Consider the following 24572-nt stretch of genomic DNA (forward strand, 5'->3'; position numbering starts at 1 on the left):
TTAATATTTCCATCTTGTATCTTAAATAGCTATGTACCTTAAGAACTGTTTGCTTATATGATGCTAAACCAGGACATAGGATTGGCCATAATACTTTTTTGGGGCTGGGGGAGGGAGCATCATTTGAGATTAAGATTAGAAAGATTTCATGATTATCCAAAATATGTTTGCTGAAATAGAGACAGACTAAATACTATACTATGTATCTTCTTCTAATGCCTCTGATAGAATTATGGGCATGTTCTTTCTAAACTTTATGAGATAGCAAATAATGAGTTTGATTCCTCTTATATTTATAGTGGACCATAGCAAAATATGCTCCCAGGTTTAATGGGTTCCAGCAACAAGACTCCCAAGAACTTCTGGCTTTTCTCTTGGATGGTCTTCATGAAGATCTCAACCGAGTCCATGAGAAGCCATATGTGGAACTAAAGGACAGTGATGGCCGACCAGACTGGGAAGTAGCTGCAGAGGTTTGTCAGTTTTGAGTTTCTAATGTAAGCAATAGATAAAATATTCTGACCACAAATACGTGTTGCACAACTTAATGATAACTAAACTATTCTGCGGTCAGAATTTTACTGCGAAAATGAAGGAATTTACGTTTCTCTGCTTATTTCTTGTGCAATAATCCTAAAACAAAGCATCTTTAATGAAAATAGAAAAGTGTTTCCTCTTCAATGTAAATTTGGGGGAGAGGATGTAGGAATAATCATTCAGTAGAAATTTAGGAGTCCCCATAATTGCTAAAGTAATGTGTACAGTGACCAATAGGCATATTTTATCCGCTTTTTAATGGACAAAGAACTCATCATTGTTACTATGGTAAGAAGAAAGAAAAAAATAGGGTTTTCCGTCTGAATTTAATACGTTATAGATTGAGCAGAAAGAATCACATTCTATTGTGGACCGCCAGGGAAGTCCCGATGGTGGTATTTTTAAAGAAGGGAAATATGTAAGCCCAAAGCTGCCGATGCGGAGTGATCTGGCTATGTCACTACAGTCTAGATTTACCCCAGTGAGTGCTGCTGCTACACTTGGCAGCTCTTCTGTGTTACCACTGTTGCCAGAATTCTTGAAGTATTTTATGTATTTCTCTACTATCTCAGTAGACAGTATATTTTAAATTACATATCTGACTTGTAAATTTGTAGGCATGAAGCTTTTATTTTTTAAGGATTATATTCTTGACATTTAGATCTAATATATTTAACCATTTTCTTTGAATTTGGGGAGATAAAAAATTTCTCTAATCATTTTTCTTGCTAGGCCTGGGACAACCATCTGAGGAGAAATAGATCAATAGTTGTGGATTTGTTCCATGGGCAGCTAAGGTCCCAAGTCAAATGCAAGACATGTGGGCATATAAGTGTCCGATTTGACCCTTTCAATTTTTTGTCTTTGCCACTACCGATGGACAGTTATATGCACTTAGAAATAACAGGTGGGTCGCAAAGTTATGAAAAATTATTTAATTCCATTGTCTTTTACCTTATTCAAGCAGCCTGAATTTGTAAGTATAGTCATTTGTGTATAATGCGTTCTCATAAAGATTGGTAGTCAGCATGTTATAATTTTTTTTTTTAATTTTATTGGTGTTAGTTGGTTTACAGTGTTGTGAGCATGTTACAATTTAACAGTCTAATTTCAGGCATGATTTGAGGTTTGAAAGACTTGGAATATGGGTCCATTTTTGTGCCCATTGAGTCTTCTGTCAGTTTCAAATGTGCCAGGAACTCTCTTTAAAATCTTGCAAAGCCACTCACACTTCTGTATCAGATGAATATTCAAAAAATAATGATTTTACTTAAGATTATCTTTAAGCACCATCTGTCGTAGTGTTTACATATAAAATTAAAATTCTAGACTGAAATGTTTGCTATTTCCAAGTCTCTCTCTCACACACACACACACACACAGTGTAAAGCTTTCAATGAAACCTGAATTTTACTGGTAAAAAAATCTTTTCTCTTTACTAGTTATTACGTTGGATGGTACTACCCCTGTACGGTATGGACTAAGACTGAATATGGATGAAAAGTACACAGGTTTAAAAAAACAGCTGAGCGATCTCTGTGGACTTAAATCAGAACAAATCCTTCTTGCAGAAGTACATGGTTCCAACATAAAGGTGATATTAGCTGTTCTTTTTAGGAAACTCTTGATTCCATCCTTCAAAGATCACAGTTTTCTCAATTAATTATTGTGTCAAATGACCAAGGGAGATAATAAAACACAACAAAAACTGGAAAAAAATTTGTGAAGTTTTTCGTTCTGGAAGAAACTTAAAAGAGTTGTCTACCAGGGGCTTCCCTGGTGGTGCAGTGGTTGAGAGTCCGCATGCCGATGCAGGGGATGCAGGTTCGTGCCCCGGTCCGGGAGGATCCCACATTCCGCGGAGCGGCTGGGCCCGTGAGCCATGGCCGCTGAGCCTGCGCGTCCGGAGCCTGTGCTCCACAACAGGAGAGGCCACAACAGTGAGAGGCCCGCGTACCGCAAAAAAAAAAAAAAAAAAAAAAAGAGTTGTCTACGAGAATAAAAGAGTAATAATGACAGTGGTATTTTTTTAAATTTATTTATTTTTGGCCACATTGCATGGCATGCAGGATCTTAGTTCCCCTACAAGGGATCGAACCCGTGTCCCCTGCGGTGGAAGCACAGAGTCTTAACCATTGGACCACCAGGGAAGTCCCAATGGTGGTATTTTTAAAGAAGGGAAATATGTAAGCCCAAAGCTACCTATATGGAGTGATCTAGCTGTGTCACTACAGTCTAGATTTACCCCCAGTGACTGCTGCTGCTACATCTAACAGCTCTTCTGTATTACCACTATTGCTAGAATTCTTAAAGTATTTTATATATGTACAAATGTGTTCTTTTAGTACTTATTTATGAATATATATACCTGGCCTTTCAACACACTAAGAAATTAAAGAGTAAAGACAAAGTGACACAAATCACTTCTTGCATACCAGCTGGAGAAACAAGAAATTTAATAAATATATTGCCTACCCTAAATTGAGCTCCTACCACTGGTATTATTTATATTCATCTTTGGGATTTCTGAACAAACTCCCACCTCTTTGACATTTTTTTTCATACGTAATGCGGAGGTGAGATCTCTCTGGGGATTTTGGGTTTAGATTCTTGAAATGATGGACAAAACTTAAGAAGTCAGTTATACACATCATACTGCCCTCCTATGAAAGGGGATAATGGTTTTGTCAGGAAGGTTAGTTTTCACTTAGTTTATCAAGCTTTCATTTATAGTTATTTTAGAAAAATTATTCGGACATCTTATTTGTTTTACTGATAAAAGGATCTAAGACATTTGCTTCAAATCTATCAGAGGGATGATTCTCCATTTTATCTGAAACATCTCCCCCTTCTCATCTTGCCTCTTTTTCTATAGAATTTCCCTCAGGACAACCAGAAAGTACGACTCTCAGTGAGTGGATTTTTGTGTGCATTTGAAATTCCCGTCCCTGGATCTCCAATTTCAGCTTCTAGTCCAGTACAGACAGGTAAGATAGAACTAGAGCTCCTTCTCATGATTTTAGCTTTGAATAACAGTCTAAGGGTTGTCATCCTTTTTAGGCTTTTGTTTAGGCTAAAAATATTAGAGCAAAAGAATTTTGGAGCCTGAAGGAAACCTTGGTGATCATTTATCTCAAATCCTCATTTTATAGGTGAGGAACCTAAAATTCAGAGAACCTAAGTTAGATAGGTAGTTACTAGCTAAATCTACCACTGGAATTCAGATGTCCTTTAACTCTTTTATCTAATATTAACATGGTAACAGATGGTATGAGAGAAATGTACTATCAGAAAACAAAATAATAAATTTGACTAAAAAGGAATCTGTTTATCTAATATTGCCTGTGATTTAATATGGTCATCCAATGAGTCTTTTTGGCCATTAGTGGGGTTTGTCTCCTCTTTATACTGTTGCCAGTTAGATTCGTTCCCCAACTATAACATGCTTCAGAGAGAATGAGGCTCCTCTCATTGGCACTCAGTAGATAGTACTGATGGTTGGGTTGGTGGATGATTTAACATTGCTTTTTGGTTATCATCACTGTCCAATAGAACTCTCTGCAATGAGGAAAACTTCCTGTAATCTTTGCCATCCAATAGAGTTATCTACTAGTCACATGGACTGTTTAGCACTTGAAATGTGGCTAGTCAAAGGGAGGAAATGCACTTTTAATTTAATTTTAATTTAAAAAGCAGCGACTTTCATCAGTTGTAACAAATGTTTCACTCTGGTGGGGCAGGTTGCTACTGGGGGAGGCTGTGCTGGGTGGGGGCAGACAGCAGGTGGGAAATCTCTACCTTGCTCTTTATTTTACTGAGTCTAAAACTGCCCTAAAAAATAGTCTTTTTTAAAAGTTAAACAATTTTTTAAAAACCCATCATCTGGCTTGGGACTACCGTCTTAGAACATTTCTAGAAGAATGGAGAAATGAATTTTTAGAGGAGAGGAAAAAAAAAGCAGTAGAACTGTTTTCGTGCCACAACACGGTACTAATAAAGATTGTTGGAAAAATTCTACTTACTCTTTCTATCAGCTACTCATGCTTTGTCATTTAGTCAGAAGTGTGAGTTATCGAGGTAAAATCTGAAGTTAAAATCTTCCAGTTAATCTAGAATTATCATTTGACCTATGATTCCTCCCTGTCCTCTGTTAAAAGAGAGTGTCAGTGGTCTGGGCTCCAGCGATATTTGAGAAAAGAGCAAAGATAAAGGTACCACAGACTTGTAATGCTATACTTATCTTTGAATTTGTAGATTTCTCCTCTTCCCCATCTACAAATGGAATGTTCACCCTAACCACCAATGGGGACCTGCCTCGATCCATATTCATCCCCAATGGAATGCCAAACACTGTTGTGCCATGTGGAACTGAGAAAAACTTCACAAATGGAATGGTGAATGGTCATATGCCATCTCTTCCTGACAGTTCCTTTACAGGCTACATCATTGCAGTCCACCGAAAAATGGTTAGTTTAATGTTAGGCAAGTTACTGCTGGTCTTGCCAGTGTTATTTATGAAACAGCCATTTTCTGTCTTTGCAACATCTTCAGTGTGTGCACTTTCAATGTGTTATGTTCTAAGTGATTGCAGCCAGGATTTAATATCACACATGACGACCTACGTATGAAATGACATTCCTCACTCATGTATCAAGCAGCAACAGGAGAGCTGGTGCATCTGAATATAGTACTACTGTCTTTAAAAAGTTTGTGGCTCCTATATGTTCATGTAGTCACGTACATCTTCTCCGCCATATAAGTGTAGATGCCTTTGGGGAGAAGGTTTTGTTTGTTTGTTTTGGAGGGAGAAACAAGAAGATTCTTGGGCAAGACAAGTTGTTTCCTAGGACTGCTGTAACAAATTACCACAAACTTGGTGGCTTAAAACAACAGAAATTAATTCTTTCACAGTTCTGAAGGCCAGAAGTCTGAAATCAAGGCATCAACAGGGTTGTGCCCCCTCCATAGGTTTTAGGAGAGAATCCTTCTTGCCTCTTCCAACTTGTACAGGCATTCCTTAGCTTGTGGCTGTGTAACTCCAATCTCTGCATCTGTCTTGGCCTTCTTCTCCTTCTTCCTCTGCCTTTCACTGATAAGAACAATTGTCATAGGATTTAGGGGCCATCCAAATAATCCAGGATGATATCTCAATTAATTACATATGCAAAAACCCTTTTGCCATATAAGGTCATATTCATAAGTTCTTGGAGTTAGGATGTGGACATATCTTTTTGGGGACCACCAAAATTCACTACAGAAATCATTTATCATAAAATTATCATTTATTCAAAAAACTTAAGTACCAAGAAAAAAATTAAATACCTGGAAATAAACTTTACAAAAAATATACAAGGTATCTGTATAGAAAACAATAAAATATTATTGCTAGAAATTAAAGAAGACTCAGATGTTTGAAGGAACAGACTGTGTTCATGGATTAGAAGACTCAGTATTTCAAACATATCCGTTCTCCACAAACAAATCTACAGATTCAATGCACAATCCCAATAAAAATGCATACTCTGTATGTGTATGCTTGTGTGTGTATAAATTGATAAGCTGATTCTAATATATGGAAGCACAAAGCACTAAAATAACCAAGACAGTCTTGAAGAAGAACAAAACATGAAGAATTGAGCTACCAGATATAATGATTTTATAAAGCAATGATACTTGAGACATTGTGATATTGGTGTGAGAAAAGGCAAATAGACCAATGAAATAAAATAGAGAGCCCAGAAACAGGGCTCTGTTATGTATGAACACTTGATTTATAACAAAGATGACATTACAGAGCAGTGGAAGACAGTTTTCTCGGTAAATTGTGCTGGGATAATTGAATAGCCATATGAAACTTGACACACCTACCTCTCACCACATAAAAATCAATTCCAGGTGGACTGCAGAATTAAATATGAAGGAAAAGCAGACCCTAGAAGATAATAAACGTGAATATATTCATGACCTTGGTTTAGAGAAAAAGATTCTTGAACAGGACACAGAAAGCACTAACCATAAAAGAAAAGATAAATTGTACATCATTAAAATTATGAACTTCGGTTTCATCAAAAGACATCACTAAGAAAGTAAAAGGCAAGCCTAGGAGTAGAAGATGTTTGTAACTCATATAACCAACAAAAAGGCTCAATCCAGAAAATATAAAGGACTCCTATAAGTCACTAAGAAAAAACAATTCAATAAAAAAATGGCTAATACTTAAATAGGCACATCACAGAAAGGATATCTAAATCGCCAATAATCATATGAAAAAGTGATCAGCCACACTGCTAATTAGGGAAATGCAAATTAAAATCACATTATGAAGACTTCTCTGGTGGCGCAGTGGTTAAGAATCCGCCTGCCAACGCAGGGGACATGGGTTTGAGCCCTGGTCCGGGAAGATCCCACATGCCGTGGAGCAACTAAGCCCGTGCGCCACAACTACTGAGCCTGAGCTCTAGAACCCGTGCACCACAACTACTGAGCCCACGTGCCACAACTACTGAAGCCCACGGCCTAGAGCCTTTGCTCCACAACAAGAGAAGCCACCACAATGAGAAGCCCGCGCACCACAATGAAGAGTAGCCTGCACTCTCCGCAACTAGAGAAGACCACGTGCAGCAACGAAGACCCAAGGCAACCAAAAATAAATATTTTTTTTAAAAAACCCACATTACAATATCACTGCACACCCACCAGAATAGCTATCATTATTAAACAGGTTGACAGTGTTGGTAAGAATAATTGAGCAACAGGAAATCTCATACACTGCTGATGAGAGTGTACATTAATACGGCTACTTGTAAAAATAGTTTTCTAATTAAAGATAAGTAATTTCACTATTCCATTTTGTGTTTTTATGAAAACACAAAATAAAACCACTAAATGTCCATTAATAGTAGAAAGGATAAGGAAATTGAGACATGGTCATATAATAGAATATTATACAGCAATGAAAATAAATGAATTTTTAGTTATACCCAACATAAATGAATCTCATAAACATAATGTGGGAAAGAAACCAGACACAAAAGAAATACCAATAATATGATTCTATTTATAAATAAAAACTTTAAAGACAGGGAAAATGAAATTTTCTGTTTATGCGTAGGGTATAAAATGATAAAGAAAAGCAAAGAATTGATTACCATAAAATTGAGAAAAACTGTTACCATTAGGAGGAAGGAAGAATTTGTGATTGGGAGGAAGCAAGAGGAAGGCTCTGGAGTGCTGGCTGAATTGTTTCTTGACCTGACTGGTGATTACACAACTATTTGCTTTGTGATAATTCTTTGAAATGTATATTTTCCCTCCTTTGAATCAGTAACTCCCGAGTTAAAGTGATTTTCTGACCATGTGAATGATGTTCTATGGAACATATTCTAAACAGGATTGTATGAGTGGACATCCTAGAGAATTAAGGGATATATTTGTGTCTTGGAATTTTGTTTAAGCACAGCTCCAACAGGTCCCATCAGCTAAAATAATTGGGGTGATTCATTTATTTCCCCATGTCTTTTTTAACGGAGCATTATCAGATTATATATTAAGAACACTGACGTATTTTTAATCTTTCTTAGAAAACGGCTCTCTTCATTTATCATGTATATGTTACATAAAGTGCTTGTAAGTGCTAAAGCATTATATATAGGTTTTTGTAATTATTGGACCATAAAGCCATATTGTCAGCTCGAAATTTTCACCTTTTAACCAGTTCCCTGTTTCCAGTTTCCTTCATGATCTAGCAGCTTCTTTGGGGAATGCCTAAAATTGATTTTACCATCTGTCCCAAGTCAACTCCCTTTTCCCATTATTGATGTGAAAGGCAACACCGTTCTTCCATGCTAAAGGCTAAAGCCTAGAAGTGTTCTTAGATTTTTTTTCCCTTTTCTTCTAAAACCCTATATTCAGTGTATCATTATGCCTTTTAATTTCTTCTTTCAAAATACTACTTGAATTTACCATTTTTCGTCATTTTCATTGCCACCTTCTTCTTTCAGACCCTTTGATCTCATGGTTGACTTACTTTGAAAGTATTTTTCTTCTACTCCCTTCTACAAGATAGAAAAAGAAGGGGAATAAGGCAAGGTAACATAGGCAAGAATATTCAGAGACTAAAGGGAGAAGTAGTGTTGTGTTGACAGAACAACTAAAGGGAAGTCAGTTTCAAAAAAAAAATTAAGAAAGAAAGACGTGGTTACATAGGCCAGAGACATCAAAAAGAATGAAAACTGAGAAGTTGGGCTGTGTAACCAAGTAAAGAAATAGGGCAAGAACTTAGCACAGTTAGGTCAAGTGAGTTTTTTCAGATTAGAGAAAAAGTTGTTAGGAGAGGACAAAAGGAAAATTCCTGATGCAGTAAAGCTGGGAGCATTATCCCATTAGGAACTGAGCAGGTATGGGCCACAGGGCCCTGGGAGAAGTTACCTTCAAGAGGATGAAAATTGTGTGGGTTTAGAAGAGAAATACAGGGACTTCCCTGGTGACACAGCGGTTAAGAATCCACCTGACAAGGCAGGGGACACGGGTTCGAACCCTGGTCCAGGAAGACCCCACATGCAGCAGAGCAATTAAGCCCGTACACCACAACTACTGAGTCCACGTGCCACAGCTACTGAAGCCCACGCACCTAGAGCCCATGCTCTGCAACAAGAGAAGCCACCACAATGAGAAGCCTGCGCACCGCAATGAAGAGTAGCCCCCACTCGCTGCAACTAGAGAAAGCCTGCGCGCGGCAACGAAGACCCAACGCAGCCAAAAATAAATAAATTAATTTTTTAAAAAAAGAAGAGAAATACACTGAGAAGAGTAAAGAAATAGTTGCTTAAATGACCTCATTTATTTAGTAAAATAAGTCATCTACCAAGAGTTGGAGTGGAAGAAAAGTAGAAGTTTTAGAAGAGAAAAACTCATCTAAGTTTTTTGATTTTTAAAAAATAGTTCTGAACTCTGTCCACATTTCTGTGGGTCTTATAATAATATAACTACCAACACATGAAATGGGGTCTTAAAATCATGTACTTAGCTAATCTTAAGTGAATAATGGCAAAACAAAATACTTGAGGATCTGAAATAAGAGAGGCTTTTCACTTAGAAACTAGTGGGTTTATAAGTTGTTGGCTTAGCTTCTCTACTATATAAAGACCAAACTTAAAGAATTAAATGTCCAAGCGCTCATCAGCTTTTTTGAGTAATCCTGCAACTCCCAGCAACCTTTCTATTATACTGAACTTTTGTTTTAAGCCATCATTTCCAAGCTAATTCTGTGCAGTATCTCCATGTTAAGAAATGATAAAAATCTCCTTTAACATACTCAAAGCAAACGTTTTAAAAGTTTACCTTACTTTTATTCTATCATGTAATTAAGAATATGATTTTTAATTTTTTTACATATGATTCAGTGTGTGTGAGAAATATTTATCAGAGAAAAACTACGCAGTTTGAAAATATTAAATGCTGAAAACCCAAGTTTGATAGAGAGCAACTCTGAAATTGGCAATACCTCAACCTTTTAGTGATTCCACTTTGAATAACCATTCTCTTCATAATAATAAAAGATGGTCCTATAAATAAAGAGAAGTGTGATAGCGACTAAGTTGAAAATGGTAGTGATGCCTGTTTTTGGCAGTCTTAGAAGAATGAAAGGGAGGAATCAGAGGCCTATCTTCTCCACTCTTCCTTCTCTTGTTTGTACATACAGATGAGGACAGAACTGTATTTCCTGTCATCTCAGAAGAATCGCCCCAGCCTTTTCGGAATGCCTCTGATTGTTCCATGTACTGCGCATACCCGGAAGAAAGACCTGTATGATGCAGTTTGGATTCAAGTATCTCGATTAGCCAGCCCACTCCCACCTCAGGAAGCTAGTAATCATGCGCAAGATTGGTGAGTTTCAGGGCATCTTCCTAGATCTTTGGTTTCCAAATGTAGAAGAAGAATTTATGTGAATTCTGTGTGATTTATAGGACCCATTCCATGTCAGGTTAATCACTCCTTGAAGAACCATCCAGAGAACATACAGTTCAACCATTTGGTTTGGTCTTTTGAGTAGGAGAGACTGTACGCCTTCCTTTCATCACCTAGACATTCCAGTGTCTAATAATTGTTGTATTCTCTGATCTCTTACCTAAATTTTTTCAGCTAGTATTTTATATGCTTCAGGTAATATCCTTGGCTTCTGTTACTACAAAAGTAGAGAGTATGAATTCACCAGGAAATTTGCATCATCTCAACCCTCTGAAATTCCAAATGGGAGCAGTATCTATACGTGCATATCTATACATGAACTCTGAAAAAGTCTCATGCCATAACAATGATTCAGTTGGATTATCTCCCTACCATGTCATTTTAACATGGAGTAATTTCATAAGTCTTGGTAAAGAAAATAAGCATCTTCTGGTTTTTTTTCCATTCCTCTTACCACTGTTCTATTGGATTAGTAAATGTATTTACTTCTAATAATCTTTGGGATTGTGTTGCCTTTTATATCTCATTTGAATTGAAGATCATTTTCTTGTTATCATGGTACAAGTGGGAGTTTTGCTTCTGTGTTAACTGAGTAAAGAAATTATTTTTGCAGATAGGTTATTTGTTATGGTATGAGGGTCTTTTGATAATTAGGATACGGCTTAAGGTAAATAAATTTTAAAGGAAAAGTACAAATAATAGATAAGTGATTTAATTGATGAATGTTGTATTTAGTAAAAATGACAATAGGGCAAGATTAAATTTGAAGTGAAAATCTAATCTAGCTTCTAGATGAGGACTTTTCCCAGGGCTTGCTAATGAATCAGATATAGAGTATGAGGGGAGGAGGAATCCAAGCTAGATTTTCAGCCTGAACAATTGTTTGTGAATGCTGATACCATTTAATGAAATGAGGAAGACTGGAGAAGGAGTAGGTTTTGGCAAGCAATGATAGGAATCAAGCTAAATTCAAGATCTGTGTTATATTTTCAAGTGGGAGATAGACTTAAGGTCTTTCCAGGAGGTATAAATATAGGTTTCATCAGCAAATAGTTGGTATTTAAAGCCCTGAGACCAGCTGATATTATTTAGATAGTAAGAGAAAAGATGCCTAAGATCTAATTCCTGATGCATTCCAGCATTTAGAGGCTGAATAATGGAGGGAGAGACAACAAAGGAGATTCAGAAGGAACAGCCAGTGAAGTAAGAAGAAAACCAGGAGTGAGTAGTGTCCCAGAAGTTAAGTGAAGATAGTGTTTAAGGGAGGACTGGTCAGATTAAGAGAAGGACTGGGAATTGACCACTGGATTTGATAAAATGGCAGTCTTTGGTGACCTTGCAAAAGCTGTCTTAGTGGAGTGGTGTAGATGAAGACACAGAGGTTAGGGCTTCCCTGGTGGTGCAGTGGTTGAGAGTCTGCCTGCCGATGCAGGGGACACGGGTTCGTGCCCCGGTCTGGGAGGATCCCACATGCTGCGGAGCGGCTGGGCCCGTGGGCCATGGCCGCTGAGCCTGGGCATCTGGAGCCTGTGCTCCACAGCGGGAGAGGCCACAACAGTGAGAGGCCCACATACCGCCAAAAAAAAAAAAAAAAAAAGACACAGAGGTTAGAGTAGGTTAAAGAGAAGATGGTCCTACAGACATTAAAAGAATAATAAGAGCTTATCTTTTAGAGATAACACAGTGAAATATTTATGGATGAAAATGATAAAATGCCTCTGATTTTCTTCAAAAGTATCTAGTGAGTCACAGTAGCCAAGAGGTGGAAACAACCCAGAAGTCCATCAAGAGATGAATGGATAAACAAAATGTGGTATATACATACAGTGGAGTATTATTCAGCCATAAAAAGGAATGGAGTTCTGATACATACTATAACATGGATGAGCCTTGAAGACATTACACTCAGTGAAATAAGCTAGACACAAAAGGACAAATATTTGTATGATTCCACTTTTATGAGGTGTATCTCGAATAGGCAAGTTTATAGACAGAAAGTAGATTAGAGGTTAACAAGGTCTGGGGGGAGGGGAATTTATTATTGCTTAATGGATAGAGTTTCTGTTTGAGAAGATAAAAAGGTTCTGGAGCTGGGTGGTAGTGATAATTGCACAACATTGTGAATGTACCTAATGCCTCTGAGTTGTACACTTAAAATGATTAAATAGTAAATTTTATGTATATTGTACCACATTTTTAAAAAATGGAATAAAAGAATCTAGTGGGGCTAGGTAAGGGTATAGATGAAATAAGAGTGGCCAAGAGTCGATGATTAATTGTAATTGGGTGCTGTTCATTGTACAGTTCTCTACTTTTCTGAGTATTCATGTCAATAAATTTGAAAATTTAGATTAAATGGACAAATTCCTGGAATTGAGGATCCATGCAGAAGATGATTAGTTTGAGGGACAGTGGATAAGGAGGAAAGTGAGGATTTGAGGGCAGTGATTGGAGGTTTATGTTGGGTCAAAGAATTGTTAGAGTAGTGATACTTGAATAAGTGATCCAAGAAGATAGGAAATGTTTGTTTCAAAGTAGGATGTTTGGAATTGAGATTTTTGGAGATGGTAAAGTCCTTATCATGGCTTCATTACCTTCAGCAGCCATGTAATAGCCACCATCAATTGACAAGATCTAGAATATGACCATTGGAGAGGGTAGATCAATATAGAATGGAGATTATTGTTGGAAGAGAGAAGGCCAAGGAGTTGTTAGGTAAGTTACATTGAAGTCACCAAGAGTATGATGGAAGTGACAGAGAGAAAAACAGTGAACTGCGTTCTAAAATCTTTAGTGAATAAAGAAAAAATGTCCCTACCAAGGAGGAATAGCAAGCAGGTGGTATAATTCAGTAGCAGATGCTACACAGAAACCAGAATTTTACCAGAAGTGGTAAAGAGGAGTAAGGAGGAGACCCATATCACCTTCAGGTTCTGGGGTGTATGAGAAGAAAGCTAGCACTTAAGAGGTGAACTGGAAGCGGAGTCCTCAGGAAAGCCAGGTTTCCGTTAGAGCAACAAAGTAAAGAGACTTTTTAGAAGAGGGTGCTGCACAGTTCTCTGCCAGAGTGCTACCTGGTTGTTTTGTCCCTTTATCTTTCTTTGGATTCCTTACTTACCATTGACCTGGTTTTCATTGACATGATACTGGGCAGCATGGGCTATCAATAGTCATTCAATCAACAAGTTATGCAGAAAGCTGGGAACTGCTGTGACAGGCATGATACTCACTGTTGCCCTTACAGTGAGTCCTTATCATGGTTTTATTACCTTGAGCAGCCATGCAATAGCCACTACAAATTGCCAAATGATCCATAAAGTATATTGCTCTTATGTTATAGTCATTGCATTGCTTCTTATTGGGGCAAGGATGAATAAATTTTTTTAAAGTTGGAGAACTCGCAAAGCTATCTTGCAGTTAAGACATTACCCTAAAAATGTTACGTAGCTTATAGCTTTAGATAGTTAAGGCAAGGAAAGGGGGTATCTGTCATGTACCACATCAGGGATTCTCATTAAAGAAGCTTCTAAATATATAGTCAGTCAACTCCTCTAATACCATTATGACCTTTCAGCTTTCTGTGGTCTGTCAGTGTTCTTGTCATGGAAGAGGTCTGGTTTAATGTGAATTAAATCTCTTGATAGAATTAGGGCTGAAGGATAATTAGCATTTGATTTCATGATTAGCTTATTTTTATGAAATTTACGTGGACCACATGGACTCGCTCAGAGACATCTGGCAGTCTGCTGTGTCTCCCCCTCTATAAGCAGGGAGCCCTGAGTGTGGTTGCACAGGGCTGCAGTTAATGGGTTAGGATAACCAGCATTGAGCTGTCAATGTGAACATACTGCTCTGACAGATGCCTCTTTCTAGGGTTAGTTCAAGAGAAGATGAAAGAGACCTCAACTAAGAAATGTTTCTTATACTCTTTGGTTTATGTTCTGTTTCAGTGATGACAGTATGGGTTATCAGTATCCATTCACTCTACGAGTTGTGCAGAAAGATGGGAACTCCTGTGCTTGGTGCCCATGGTATAGGTAAAGTGACCTTCTGCAAAAGAAAAATTTTAGAATTGCAGCTTCAGATATTATACCCTTTTCATAACGTTTCCAGTTTCTAGAAGTAATAATGAATAATGAAAAGCTTGAAATAAACTTAGGAATTCTTCATTCATCTCTTCCGTGAGGTCTATAGCTAAGTTTTGCTCTTGAGATTTAGCTGGTTTTGTAAACTCTACAATCCTCATCAAATTCATAGTTTATGACTAACATTTATCATTCTATACCTTCTGCTCCTTAGATATAAATCAGTTTAGCAATTCTGAGCCCAGTAAGACATAGTCTATTTAGTAGACCTTGCTGGAAGTCTATTTTTGGTTTTTAGAAGAGTTATGGAGTTTGATTGGCCATTACTGTCCCAGCTTGGAAAATGCCTGAGTACTGAAGTCAGCCTTCAGAGAACTGTAATAGGCTTTAGCAAACTGAGTCTGTATAGGCCTTGGAACCATGGCCTTTGTCATGGTTCCCTCCCCGCCCCCATAAATTTTTATATATATTTATTTAATGTGCCATTTTACAAACAAGGAAATAGGCATGGTTATGCCAGATAAATTGTCCTACCTCCAAGCATTTAATAACTGAATTTAGAATTTCTTGAGGGTGTATGGTCTCAGATAGCCAATTCCCATATCATTTATTTGCCATAAAGTCCGCATATTCATGTGGATTTACAAATGGTTATCAAGTACCTTGAAAAACCAAAGATTTGAGAAGTGATAAGCAGGATTCCCTGAAATAATAATAATTACTAGTACATATTCATGCATTTATCAGTCTGAAGTTAGAAGCCCATGACAAATTGGGATGCCCAAGAAGGAAAGTAGAGAAGTAGAAAGGGGGACTTCCCTGGTGGCGTAGTGGTTAGGAGTTCGCCTGCCAATGCAGGGGACATGGGTTTGAGCCCTGGTCCTAGAAGATCCCACATGCCGCACGGCAGCTAAGTCTGTGCGCCACAACTACTGAGTCTGCGCGCTCTAGAGCCCGCGAGCCACAACTACTGAGCCCATGTGCCACAACTACTGAAGCCCGTGCACCTAGGACCCATGCTCCACAAGAGACGCCACTGCAGTAAGAAGCCCGCGCATTGCAGTGAAGAGTAGCCCCCCCCCCACGCAATTAGAGAAAGCCCGCAGGCAGCAACAAAGACCCAACGCAGCCATAAATAAATAAACAAATTTATTTTTAAAAAAAAGAAAAGAAGTAGAAAGGGAGAGTTTTGGGGGTTTTTGTGTTGTTTGGCCACGCCCCACAGCTTGCAGGATCTTAGTTCCCCTACCAGGGATTCAACCCAGGCCGTGGCAGTGAAAGCGACAAGTCCTAACCACTGGACCTCCAGGGAATTCCCGGGGAGAATATTTCTGATAAAGAAAATTTAGATCCCTTCATAATTACTCTTTCCTCAGTAGATCTTTTTTCCCCCTTTAGATTTTGCAGGGGCTGTAAAATTGATTGTGGGGAAGACAGAGCTTTCATTGGAAATGCCTATATCGCTGTGGATTGGGACCCCACGGCCCTTCACCTCCGCTATCAAACATCACAGGAAAGGGTAAGTACTCAAAGCCATCGTAAGATGGTGGTTTTCTTATGTAAAATTTTTCCCAGCTTAACTGTATCATGCCATTTCTATTTTCAGACAGTTTAAAAACAGCTAGAAAAACATTCATTGGCATTCTCTGTGGCACTTAAATATATTAACATGATTATGTGGATGTTTCAGTTTTCCCACTTGTAGAGTTAATTGTATTGGGGCATTGAATTTCAAAAATGTTAATAATAAGTAAATCTTGAAACAAAACTTTGGACGTAATTAAGAAGTTATATTCTCTGGCCATGACATATCAAGCGTGCCAGTCTCTCTGCCTGTTTATTAATTATTATTGAAGCTGCAGCATTTGGTAACCACTATTACTTAGCCCAAGTGCATTCCAGGGCTATAGCTGCTACCTTTAATGGGCACAGTGATCAGAAAATTAGAGAAAGAACTGAATGTTTCAAGACACCTAAGAGTACATCTCCATGCCTGTTCTTCACACTTAGCCTTCCTCTACTGCCACTCTGGCTGGAGCAGTCATTAAACTTTGAAAATGTAACTTCCAAAAGAATACTACCTCCATATCTAAAAATGTTTGCTAAATATTGTTTGAAGAGTAGATTGACTAGATAGCTTGTGTGTAGAGATATGAAGAATCTGGTGGAGATGTAAAAGCAACAGAATCAAAGGAGTTGTTTTAGTCACAGGAAGAGTAGTAGTGGCTTTTGCACTTATATGATTTTTTTTTTTTTTTTTTTTTTTGCTGTACGCGGGCCTCTCACTGTTGTGGCCTCTCCCATTGCGGAGCACAGGCTCCGGCCCGTGCAGGCTCAGCGGCCATGGCTCACGGGTCCAGCCGCTCCGCGGCATGTGGGATCCTCCCGGACCGGGGCACGAACCCGTGTCCCCTGCATCGGCAGGCGGACTCTCAACCACTGCGCCGCCACCAGGGAAGCCCATTTATATGATTCTTGATGGAAATTTCCTTCACTGTTTCTTAAGGCATTCCCTTTAGATAAGTTAGTAACGAAAATTAACTTTTCTGTCTTTTTTTTCTTTTTAAGTATAATTGACTTATAATGTTGTGTTTCTGGTATACAGCAAAGTGATTCTGTTATACATAAGTATATATTCTTTTTTATATTCTTTTCCATTATGGTTTATTACAGGTTACTGATTATAGTTCCCTGTGCTATATAATAGGATCTTGTTGTTTATCCATTCGCATATATAATGCACATATAATAGTTCTCGTCTGCTAATCCCAAACTCCCAATCCAACCCTCCCCGACCCCTTGGCAACCACAAGTCTGTTCTCTATGGACTTTTCTGTCTTTTTGTGCTATTGAGGAGTGGGGGAACTCCCAGTTCCAGACCAAATTCCCTATTTGGATCCCTAAATACGCCCCCACACACCGTAAGGCTCTCACTAGCCAAGGATGAGTACTATTTGTGGATACTTGGCCAAATGAAGGATCATTGGGCTAAAGGTAGCTGAAGAGAAGTAGATGTTTTGGCAGATTATGCTCACTGTAGCAAGGTAATTCAATAACCTCAACCATGGTTACTTTAAAGAGGGAAAATTTTAGCAATTGAAAGAAAGATTCTTAAATCTTCATCAGCACAAAATCCAACAGGACATTATTGTGACAAGATACTCCTGTCAAAGATGAAAAATTATTTGGCTGTAAATCTCTTTCCCTTTTTAACAAACCCAGTGTGCAATCTGAAAAACTCTGGAGGACATCCTGCTTTATAGGAAGAGGGACCTACGTGACCTGTTAAATCTCATCCCACTTCCATTTTCAGTGATGCTCTTAGGATACCATGGAAACCAAGCTGCTATTGCGATATCCTTCCTTTCTGGGGAATGGGGCCACATGACTAATTTCTTCCTACATGTGGTTTCTGCATGTGCTTGGAGAGTCACGTAGACAAAGGAGATTCAAAATTGAGATTGTTGCCTGTATGTTTTATGGTTTTTATTCCAGTAATTCCCCTTTTAAGAATTTATCCTAGGGAAATACTCTGTGATTTGTTGACAGATTTCATCTTAGCATTTGTTAGAATAGTAAAAAATTAGAAGCAACTTGTATTTGTCCCACATTAGAGGCATGTGTTATAGAAATTGGATAAAATATTATGCAGCCATTGAAAATGCTGACTACCAGGAGTTTTTCCCGACATACATAGAGATGCTTATGATGTCTTGTAAAGTTTTTAATAAAGCAAGATATAAAATTGAAAAAAAAGACATAAAATTGCATACACTGAAAAATCTCTTCGTATAAAAAAAAGGGCAGAAGAAAATCTGCCAATATTTTGACAGTTTGCCTTTATATTAAGAGTATAAAAGGTTTCCTGCCTTTTTACATTTTTCACTGCTTTCCAGAATTTCTACATGAATGTTTTATTTGGTAAGGAGGGAAAAATATAGGCAATTGTGCTTATTCTTTTTACTTTTCCCGTTTGGACCTCATATTCCTTAGTAAAAAATTAAACTAGATAACTTCTCAGATCTCCCTCTTTTTCTAATAGTCTTATAATGTATAAAAGCTTATTATTTCATTCCTTTATGTTTTGGGCTAAGGATGAGCTTTCAAGCAACTTAGATTTAAAAAAAAAAAAGGAAGAGGGTGCCAATAATAATTTAGACTATTTGAATAATTGTAGAGGATCTGGGAATGGATCCCAAGAGGTAAAGGGAATCTTTGTCATTTAGGGAAATTTTATTAATAAATAAAAATTATTTTTGTCCACAGATATGTTTTCCATCCATCTCCTTCCTCCCTGTCTCCATCCAGCTCTATAGCCTGTGTGTTCTATAGAAAATATAGTCAATAAAAATCAACATTCTTTACTTAGTTACTATAATTTGTGGTTGGCCATAAGGCATCCCTGGTAGAGGTAATAATACAGATAATGTTTAACTGGCTGTGAGAAAAGAGACAGTACTATATTTAATACACCTCTTTTTCTACTCTGATTCTAACCACCATGATACAGCATGTTTCCTTTTGAAGCATGTCAGTTTTTCCCTTGGATGACCAGCCCTAAGAATGATGAGAGTTAATATCAGAAAAGAAGTCAAGGTCAAGCCAGATTTTCCTTCCGAAAAAAAAGAGATTTCCTCTAAGTTCCCCTTTTTAAATAAGCTCCTTAGAAATGGATGGTGATGCAATGCTAAAACTCTTCATTGCATAATCAACCCCAACCTTGATAGTTTATAAAAACATTTGACAGCCTGTGACTCAGCCATCTTCTCACGTAGGGAAAAAGTCACACCTGAAAATCTGTTCTAAACCGTGAGCTCAGGAAGGAAAACTTGAGGGAAATTGCCTCAGGCAGAGAGAACCAATTCACCTCCGGAAGGAAGGAGTAATAAGTGGAGTGAGGGACCTGTATGTGACCTTTGTCAAAAAGAGAGGCATTCATTGTCGTCCATGTCCTCCCGGCCCCACCCTGCGATTTGATCCCTGTGGAGTCTCTCACGGTCATTCGTAGTCATGCTATGTATGCCTCACCTGCCGTGGTTCTTGATTGCTTAGTAAGTGGCAGCCAAGAATTGGAGAGGGAAAAATCCTTCCTTTCTGTTGCATTCTAGGCCCCTCCTTGTCTCCTTCCTCCTGATTCCCACGCCACTTCCAACATACATCCTTGCACATCTACCCCCCTTTGCTCTCTCCTTCCTCATATTTACCTCCTCCTTGCTTCAAAGCCTAGCATGCTGGTTAACAGGAACCACAGAGGTTTGGGCAGGTATTAGGGGTCTTCTCAGCAAAATCAGGCTTTTTTGAGCTTGCTGTTCCTTTTATTGCCATCTCAGATAGAAAGGCGCCAAGAGGCAGGAGACAGATAACAATACACATGGTATTTTGATAACTCTGTGTTACGTGGCACCAATATGCAAATGAGTTGTAGCCTGTGAGTTTTAATGCCCTGGGGGTTGTCCTCTTAAGGTGAGCTTTTCTGTATCCTTTCTTATTTAATCCAGATCTGGCATCTGTGTTTCAGTGATATTATTTCTCCTAGCCTCTGTAAAGCCTGCAGCATACTAATAATGTTCTGTGTCCCTGTTAAAAAATAAATGGCCTGGGTTTCCCTGGTGTTGCAGTGGTTGAGAGTCCGCCTGCCGATGCAGGGGACACGGGTTCGTGCCCCGGTCCGGGAGGATCCCACATGCTGTGGAGCGGCTGGACCCGTGGGCCATGGCCGCTGGGCCTGCGCGTCCGGAGCATGTGCTCCGCAACGGGAGAGGCCACAGCAGTGAGAGGCCCGCGTACCGCAAATACATAAATAAATAAATGGCCTAATCTCAACACCCTGCCTTGAGAGCCAGTCCACATGTAAGCTGTTTTAGGATTTCAAATTGTAAAATAAACAGGCAATTCCTTGTTTGTTTTTGTCATTTGGAAGCATGCAGAAATTTTTCCCCAAAAAGCTGTGGTCATATAAATAGAAATTTGATCAAGGATGTTATTGATGTTATATTTGTGAATAAATGTACAAATGCCCTATTTGCTCAGACTCTAGTTTGGGTTGTATTTTTTTCCTCATGTAAAGTAAATGAGGATGATGCATAGCAGGTGACCATTTTAAACCCCCTCCCTCCCACCCACCCCTTCTCCCGTTCCTCCTGTCCCCTCCACCTGCAGGTTGTAGATGAGCACGAGAGTGTGGAGCAGAGTCGGCGAGCACAAGCTGAGCCCATCAACCTGGACAGCTGCCTGCGTGCTTTCACCAGTGAGGAGGAGCTGGGGGAAAATGAGATGTACTACTGCTCCAAGTGTAAGACCCACTGCTTGGCAACCAAGAAACTAGATCTCTGGAGGCTCCCCCCCATTCTGGTATGTTACAGTCCCACCTCTGAGAGAGCAAGAGTCTAGCTTGAAGGAAAGAAGTGGGGAACAAATAAGAGTTTTTGAGAATAAGACCCTTCCTGCAGCAGTGTTTAAAACACATTTGCTGTTGCACACAGAGATGAATTGTACTACAGATATTTGCTAGTTTTGTATCATAAAGAGCATACAGCCTAGAAGGGGAGAGAAGTCATATAGACCAGTAACTGCATTAAGTGCAATATATGAGAAGTGCCACGAGTGGTACAACCTGGTGAATTTGAACTTCAGGAAGAGGTGAAAGCACTCCTGGCTCTAGGGAGAGAGGAAGCTTTAGGCTTGTGCTTTATGGACTACAGAAGAGAACAGAGGGTGAACCTCCAGTCCCGCTGTGCTTCATCACATGGCCACAACACACTGCTGAATTAAATGTGAAGGCACAAGTGCACTGGGGCTTACATATTCTTTCTGATTTGATGTACTTCTGCCTTCTCCATTCATGGATTAGGAGACTCACCTGTTGCTTGTCAAGAAAGTTTGAGGTGTCAGTTCTTCCTATTCATTTAAGAAAGTTTTTTCCTTAAGGGAGGAAATCATATCAAATGTGAGGCACTGGTGTATTTTAACCAGACCTTGTGTGTATTTTTTTATTCATATCTTCTTCCTACTACTCTGTGAGACTGTGAATGTAGACCAGAACAACTTTCCAGGGAAGGATGCACAAGAAATTACTAATGCTGATTAGCTAGCTCGAGGGATGGGAAGCAGAGCACAGGGACAGGCTTGGGAACAGGTAGGTGGGAAGGGGGAAGTTTTTTTTTTTTAATTGAGGTATAGTTAACATGGAATTAAATTCATAGATTTTAAATGTCTAGTTTGATGAGTTTGACAGTTATATATACTCATGTAACCATCATATAAAACATATCATGAAGTATTGGCATTTGTAAAACTATGTTTTTGAGGTCTTTAAAGAATAATGAGGAATAGATGTTATATTGAGAGCTTGGTGGGCTTCTGTTAAATCCACACACCAGCATCCCCCTTAGAAAGGGGTTCTCTTTATATAAACAGTAAATTATTAAGCATTTAGGGTAGAGGGAGCCACCCAAATATCTGTGCCCACAGTAGAGAGCATAATACTGCGTAAGGCTAGAGGAATTCATTGCTCTTGAAAAGAAAAAGAGAAGGGAGATTCTTATGCTCTTCAGGACAGTGAAACTCCGTGGTAGCAACCAAAGGATGTGGTAAGAAGGAAGAGGCCTCCTATTGGAGACTCGGTAAGTTTCATCTGTAAAAAACGCCTCCATTTTTCTTCAAAACATTCAGTATATAGTATTCTATCCTCATGAGTGTGTTTATGAATGGATCTTCTGTGATATTGGAGAGAAGTAAAGGTCAGCATGTGTCACAAGCCCAGAGAACATGCAAGTATAGGCTCCTAGGATATTGAAGGAAATTAGGAGGATTACCATGTTAGTCATATAGCTAAAGGGCAGTGGCCTGACCGTTAACTATGTTACATAATAAAATATATTCTTCTGGGGGGAAAAAAGTTATGTTATATTTTTGGAACATTTACGTGTATTAGACTTGGGGATTTTTAATGTGTATTTTGTATCTTCAGAACTCTTTAATGCAAGTGTTTTCTATTCTTCTCCAGATTATTCATCTTAAACGATTTCAATTTGTAAATGGGCGATGGATAAAATCACAGAAAATTGTTAAATTTCCTCGTGAGAGTTTTGACCCTAGTGCTTTTTTGGTGCCAAGAGACCCAGCTCTCTGTCAGCGTAAACCACTCACACCCCAGGGGGACGACCTCTCTGAGCCCAGGGTTCTGGCAGGAGAGGTGAAGAAAATGGATGCTCAGAACTCAGCTGGGGAAGCCAACATGCTCCTGAGCAAGAGCCCATCCTCACTCAGCGCGAACGTCATCTGTAGCCCTAAAGGTGAGGAGGCCTGGGGGACTTCACAGAGCCCAGACATCACTCTGCAAGGGCTCTCCAGGGATCCCTCTAGGCTGCGTGTTTCCCTGTCTTCCACTCTGGAGCAACAGCTTGGTTGTACAGGAACCTGTCTGAAATGTGACTTTTAGCAAGAAGTACAGCCTCATTAAATCTATTTTCTCATTCATATAATGAAGATAATACTAAGTTCACAGAGTGAGAAATTGATACCTCAAGAGTAATGCACTTTAGGACTTCCCTGGGTCCAGTTGTTAAGACTTAGCGCTTCCAGTGCAGCGCTTCCAGTGCAGGGTTCAGTCCCTGGTCAGGGAACTAAGATCCCACATGCCGTACTGCGTAGCCAAAAAAAACCCAAAAAACAAAGCATTTAAAAAAAGAAAAAGAGAAAAGAACTTTATATAGAGCCTGACATTTGGTGATCACGAATGATAGTTGTCATCCTTGTTCCCTTACAGCAGGGGTTCTCAATATATAGTCTGAGAACCCCTAGAGAGTCCCTGAGACCCCTTCTGGAGGATCAGAACTGTTTTCATAAAAATACTAAGTATTTGGGGGTTCCCTTGTGATTCAGTTGTTAGGACTCAGCGCTTTCTCTGCTGTGGCCCAAGTTTCAATCCCTGGTCAGGAAACTAAGATTCCACAAGCCACGCAGCAAGGCAACAAAAAAAGAAAAAGGAAGGGGCTTTCCTGGTGGCTCAGTGGTTGAGAGTCCGCCTGCCGATGCAGGGGACACGGGTTCATGCCCTGGTCCAGGAGGAGCCTACATGCCGCGGAGCGGCTGGGCCCGTGAGCCATGGCCGCTGAGCCTGCACGTCCGCAGCCTCTGCTCCGCAGCGGGAGAGGCCACAATGGTGAGAGGCCCGCATATCACCAAAAAAAAAAAGAAAAAGGAAAAAATACTAAGTATTTGCCTTTCCACTCTCATTCTCTCACAAGCGGAGTCAGAGCCAACAATACGTGTGATATTGTCAGTGAAATATATGCTTGTGTGGGGCTTCCCTGGTGGTGCAGGGGACACGGGTTTGAGCCCTGGTCCGGGAAGATCCCACATGCCAAGGAGCAACTAAGCCCGTGCACCACAACTACTGAACCTGCAATCTAGAGCCCGAGAGCCACAATTACTGAGCCCGCATGCCACAACTACTGAAGCCCGCATGCCTAGAGCCTGTGCTCCGCAACAAGAGAAGCCACCGCAATAAGAAGCCAGCACACTGCAAAGAAGAGTAGCTCCCGCTTACCGCAACTAGAGAAAGCCTGCGTGCAGCAACGAAGACCCAATGCAACCAAAAATTAATTAATTAATTTAAAAAAGAAAGAAAAATATATGCTTGTATATTGTGTTTTTCAAATTCCTCAGTTTTAATTTCTAGTATGGTAAATATTGATAGATAGAACTTACATAAACAAAAGTTCTAGAGGTCCTCAACAATTTTTAAGGGTATATAAGGGGGTGGGGAGCTATTTATGGCCCACTACTTTACAGGATTGCTGTGAGAGGTAGAGATAATAGAGTTCCCAATATCATGCCTAGCAATAGTAAGTGCTTAATAATTGGTGATCGTATTTTTTAATCTAATTTTACAAAGAAGAAGAATATGTATTTGTAAGACTCCTTAGTCTAATATTGTTTTGAACTGAATCTGTCCTAAATCATCTTTCTGCTATTTGCTAA

At 39.2% G+C, this 24572-nt stretch overlaps 1 protein-coding gene across 1 annotated transcript in view; it reads left to right on the forward strand.

The window, feature by feature from the left end:
• The window catches only part of USP32 (ubiquitin specific peptidase 32), a 202086-nt gene that overhangs the window by 173420 nt on the left and 4094 nt on the right, over nucleotides 1–24572 (forward strand). Inside the window, exons 22-31 of the mRNA XM_060133829.1 lie at nucleotides 300–473; nucleotides 1270–1444; nucleotides 1980–2131; nucleotides 3413–3524; nucleotides 4792–5003; nucleotides 10238–10422; nucleotides 14454–14540; nucleotides 15987–16107; nucleotides 20748–20939; nucleotides 22594–22882. Coding sequence (XP_059989812.1) covers nucleotides 300–473; nucleotides 1270–1444; nucleotides 1980–2131; nucleotides 3413–3524; nucleotides 4792–5003; nucleotides 10238–10422; nucleotides 14454–14540; nucleotides 15987–16107; nucleotides 20748–20939; nucleotides 22594–22882 — 1699 coding nt within the window. The remainder of the gene's footprint in view (nucleotides 1–299; nucleotides 474–1269; nucleotides 1445–1979; nucleotides 2132–3412; nucleotides 3525–4791; nucleotides 5004–10237; nucleotides 10423–14453; nucleotides 14541–15986; nucleotides 16108–20747; nucleotides 20940–22593; nucleotides 22883–24572) is intronic.

Source organism: Lagenorhynchus albirostris, chromosome 20, assembly GCF_949774975.1.
Source record: "Lagenorhynchus albirostris chromosome 20, mLagAlb1.1, whole genome shotgun sequence".
Lineage (NCBI taxonomy): Eukaryota > Metazoa > Chordata > Mammalia > Artiodactyla > Delphinidae > Lagenorhynchus > Lagenorhynchus albirostris.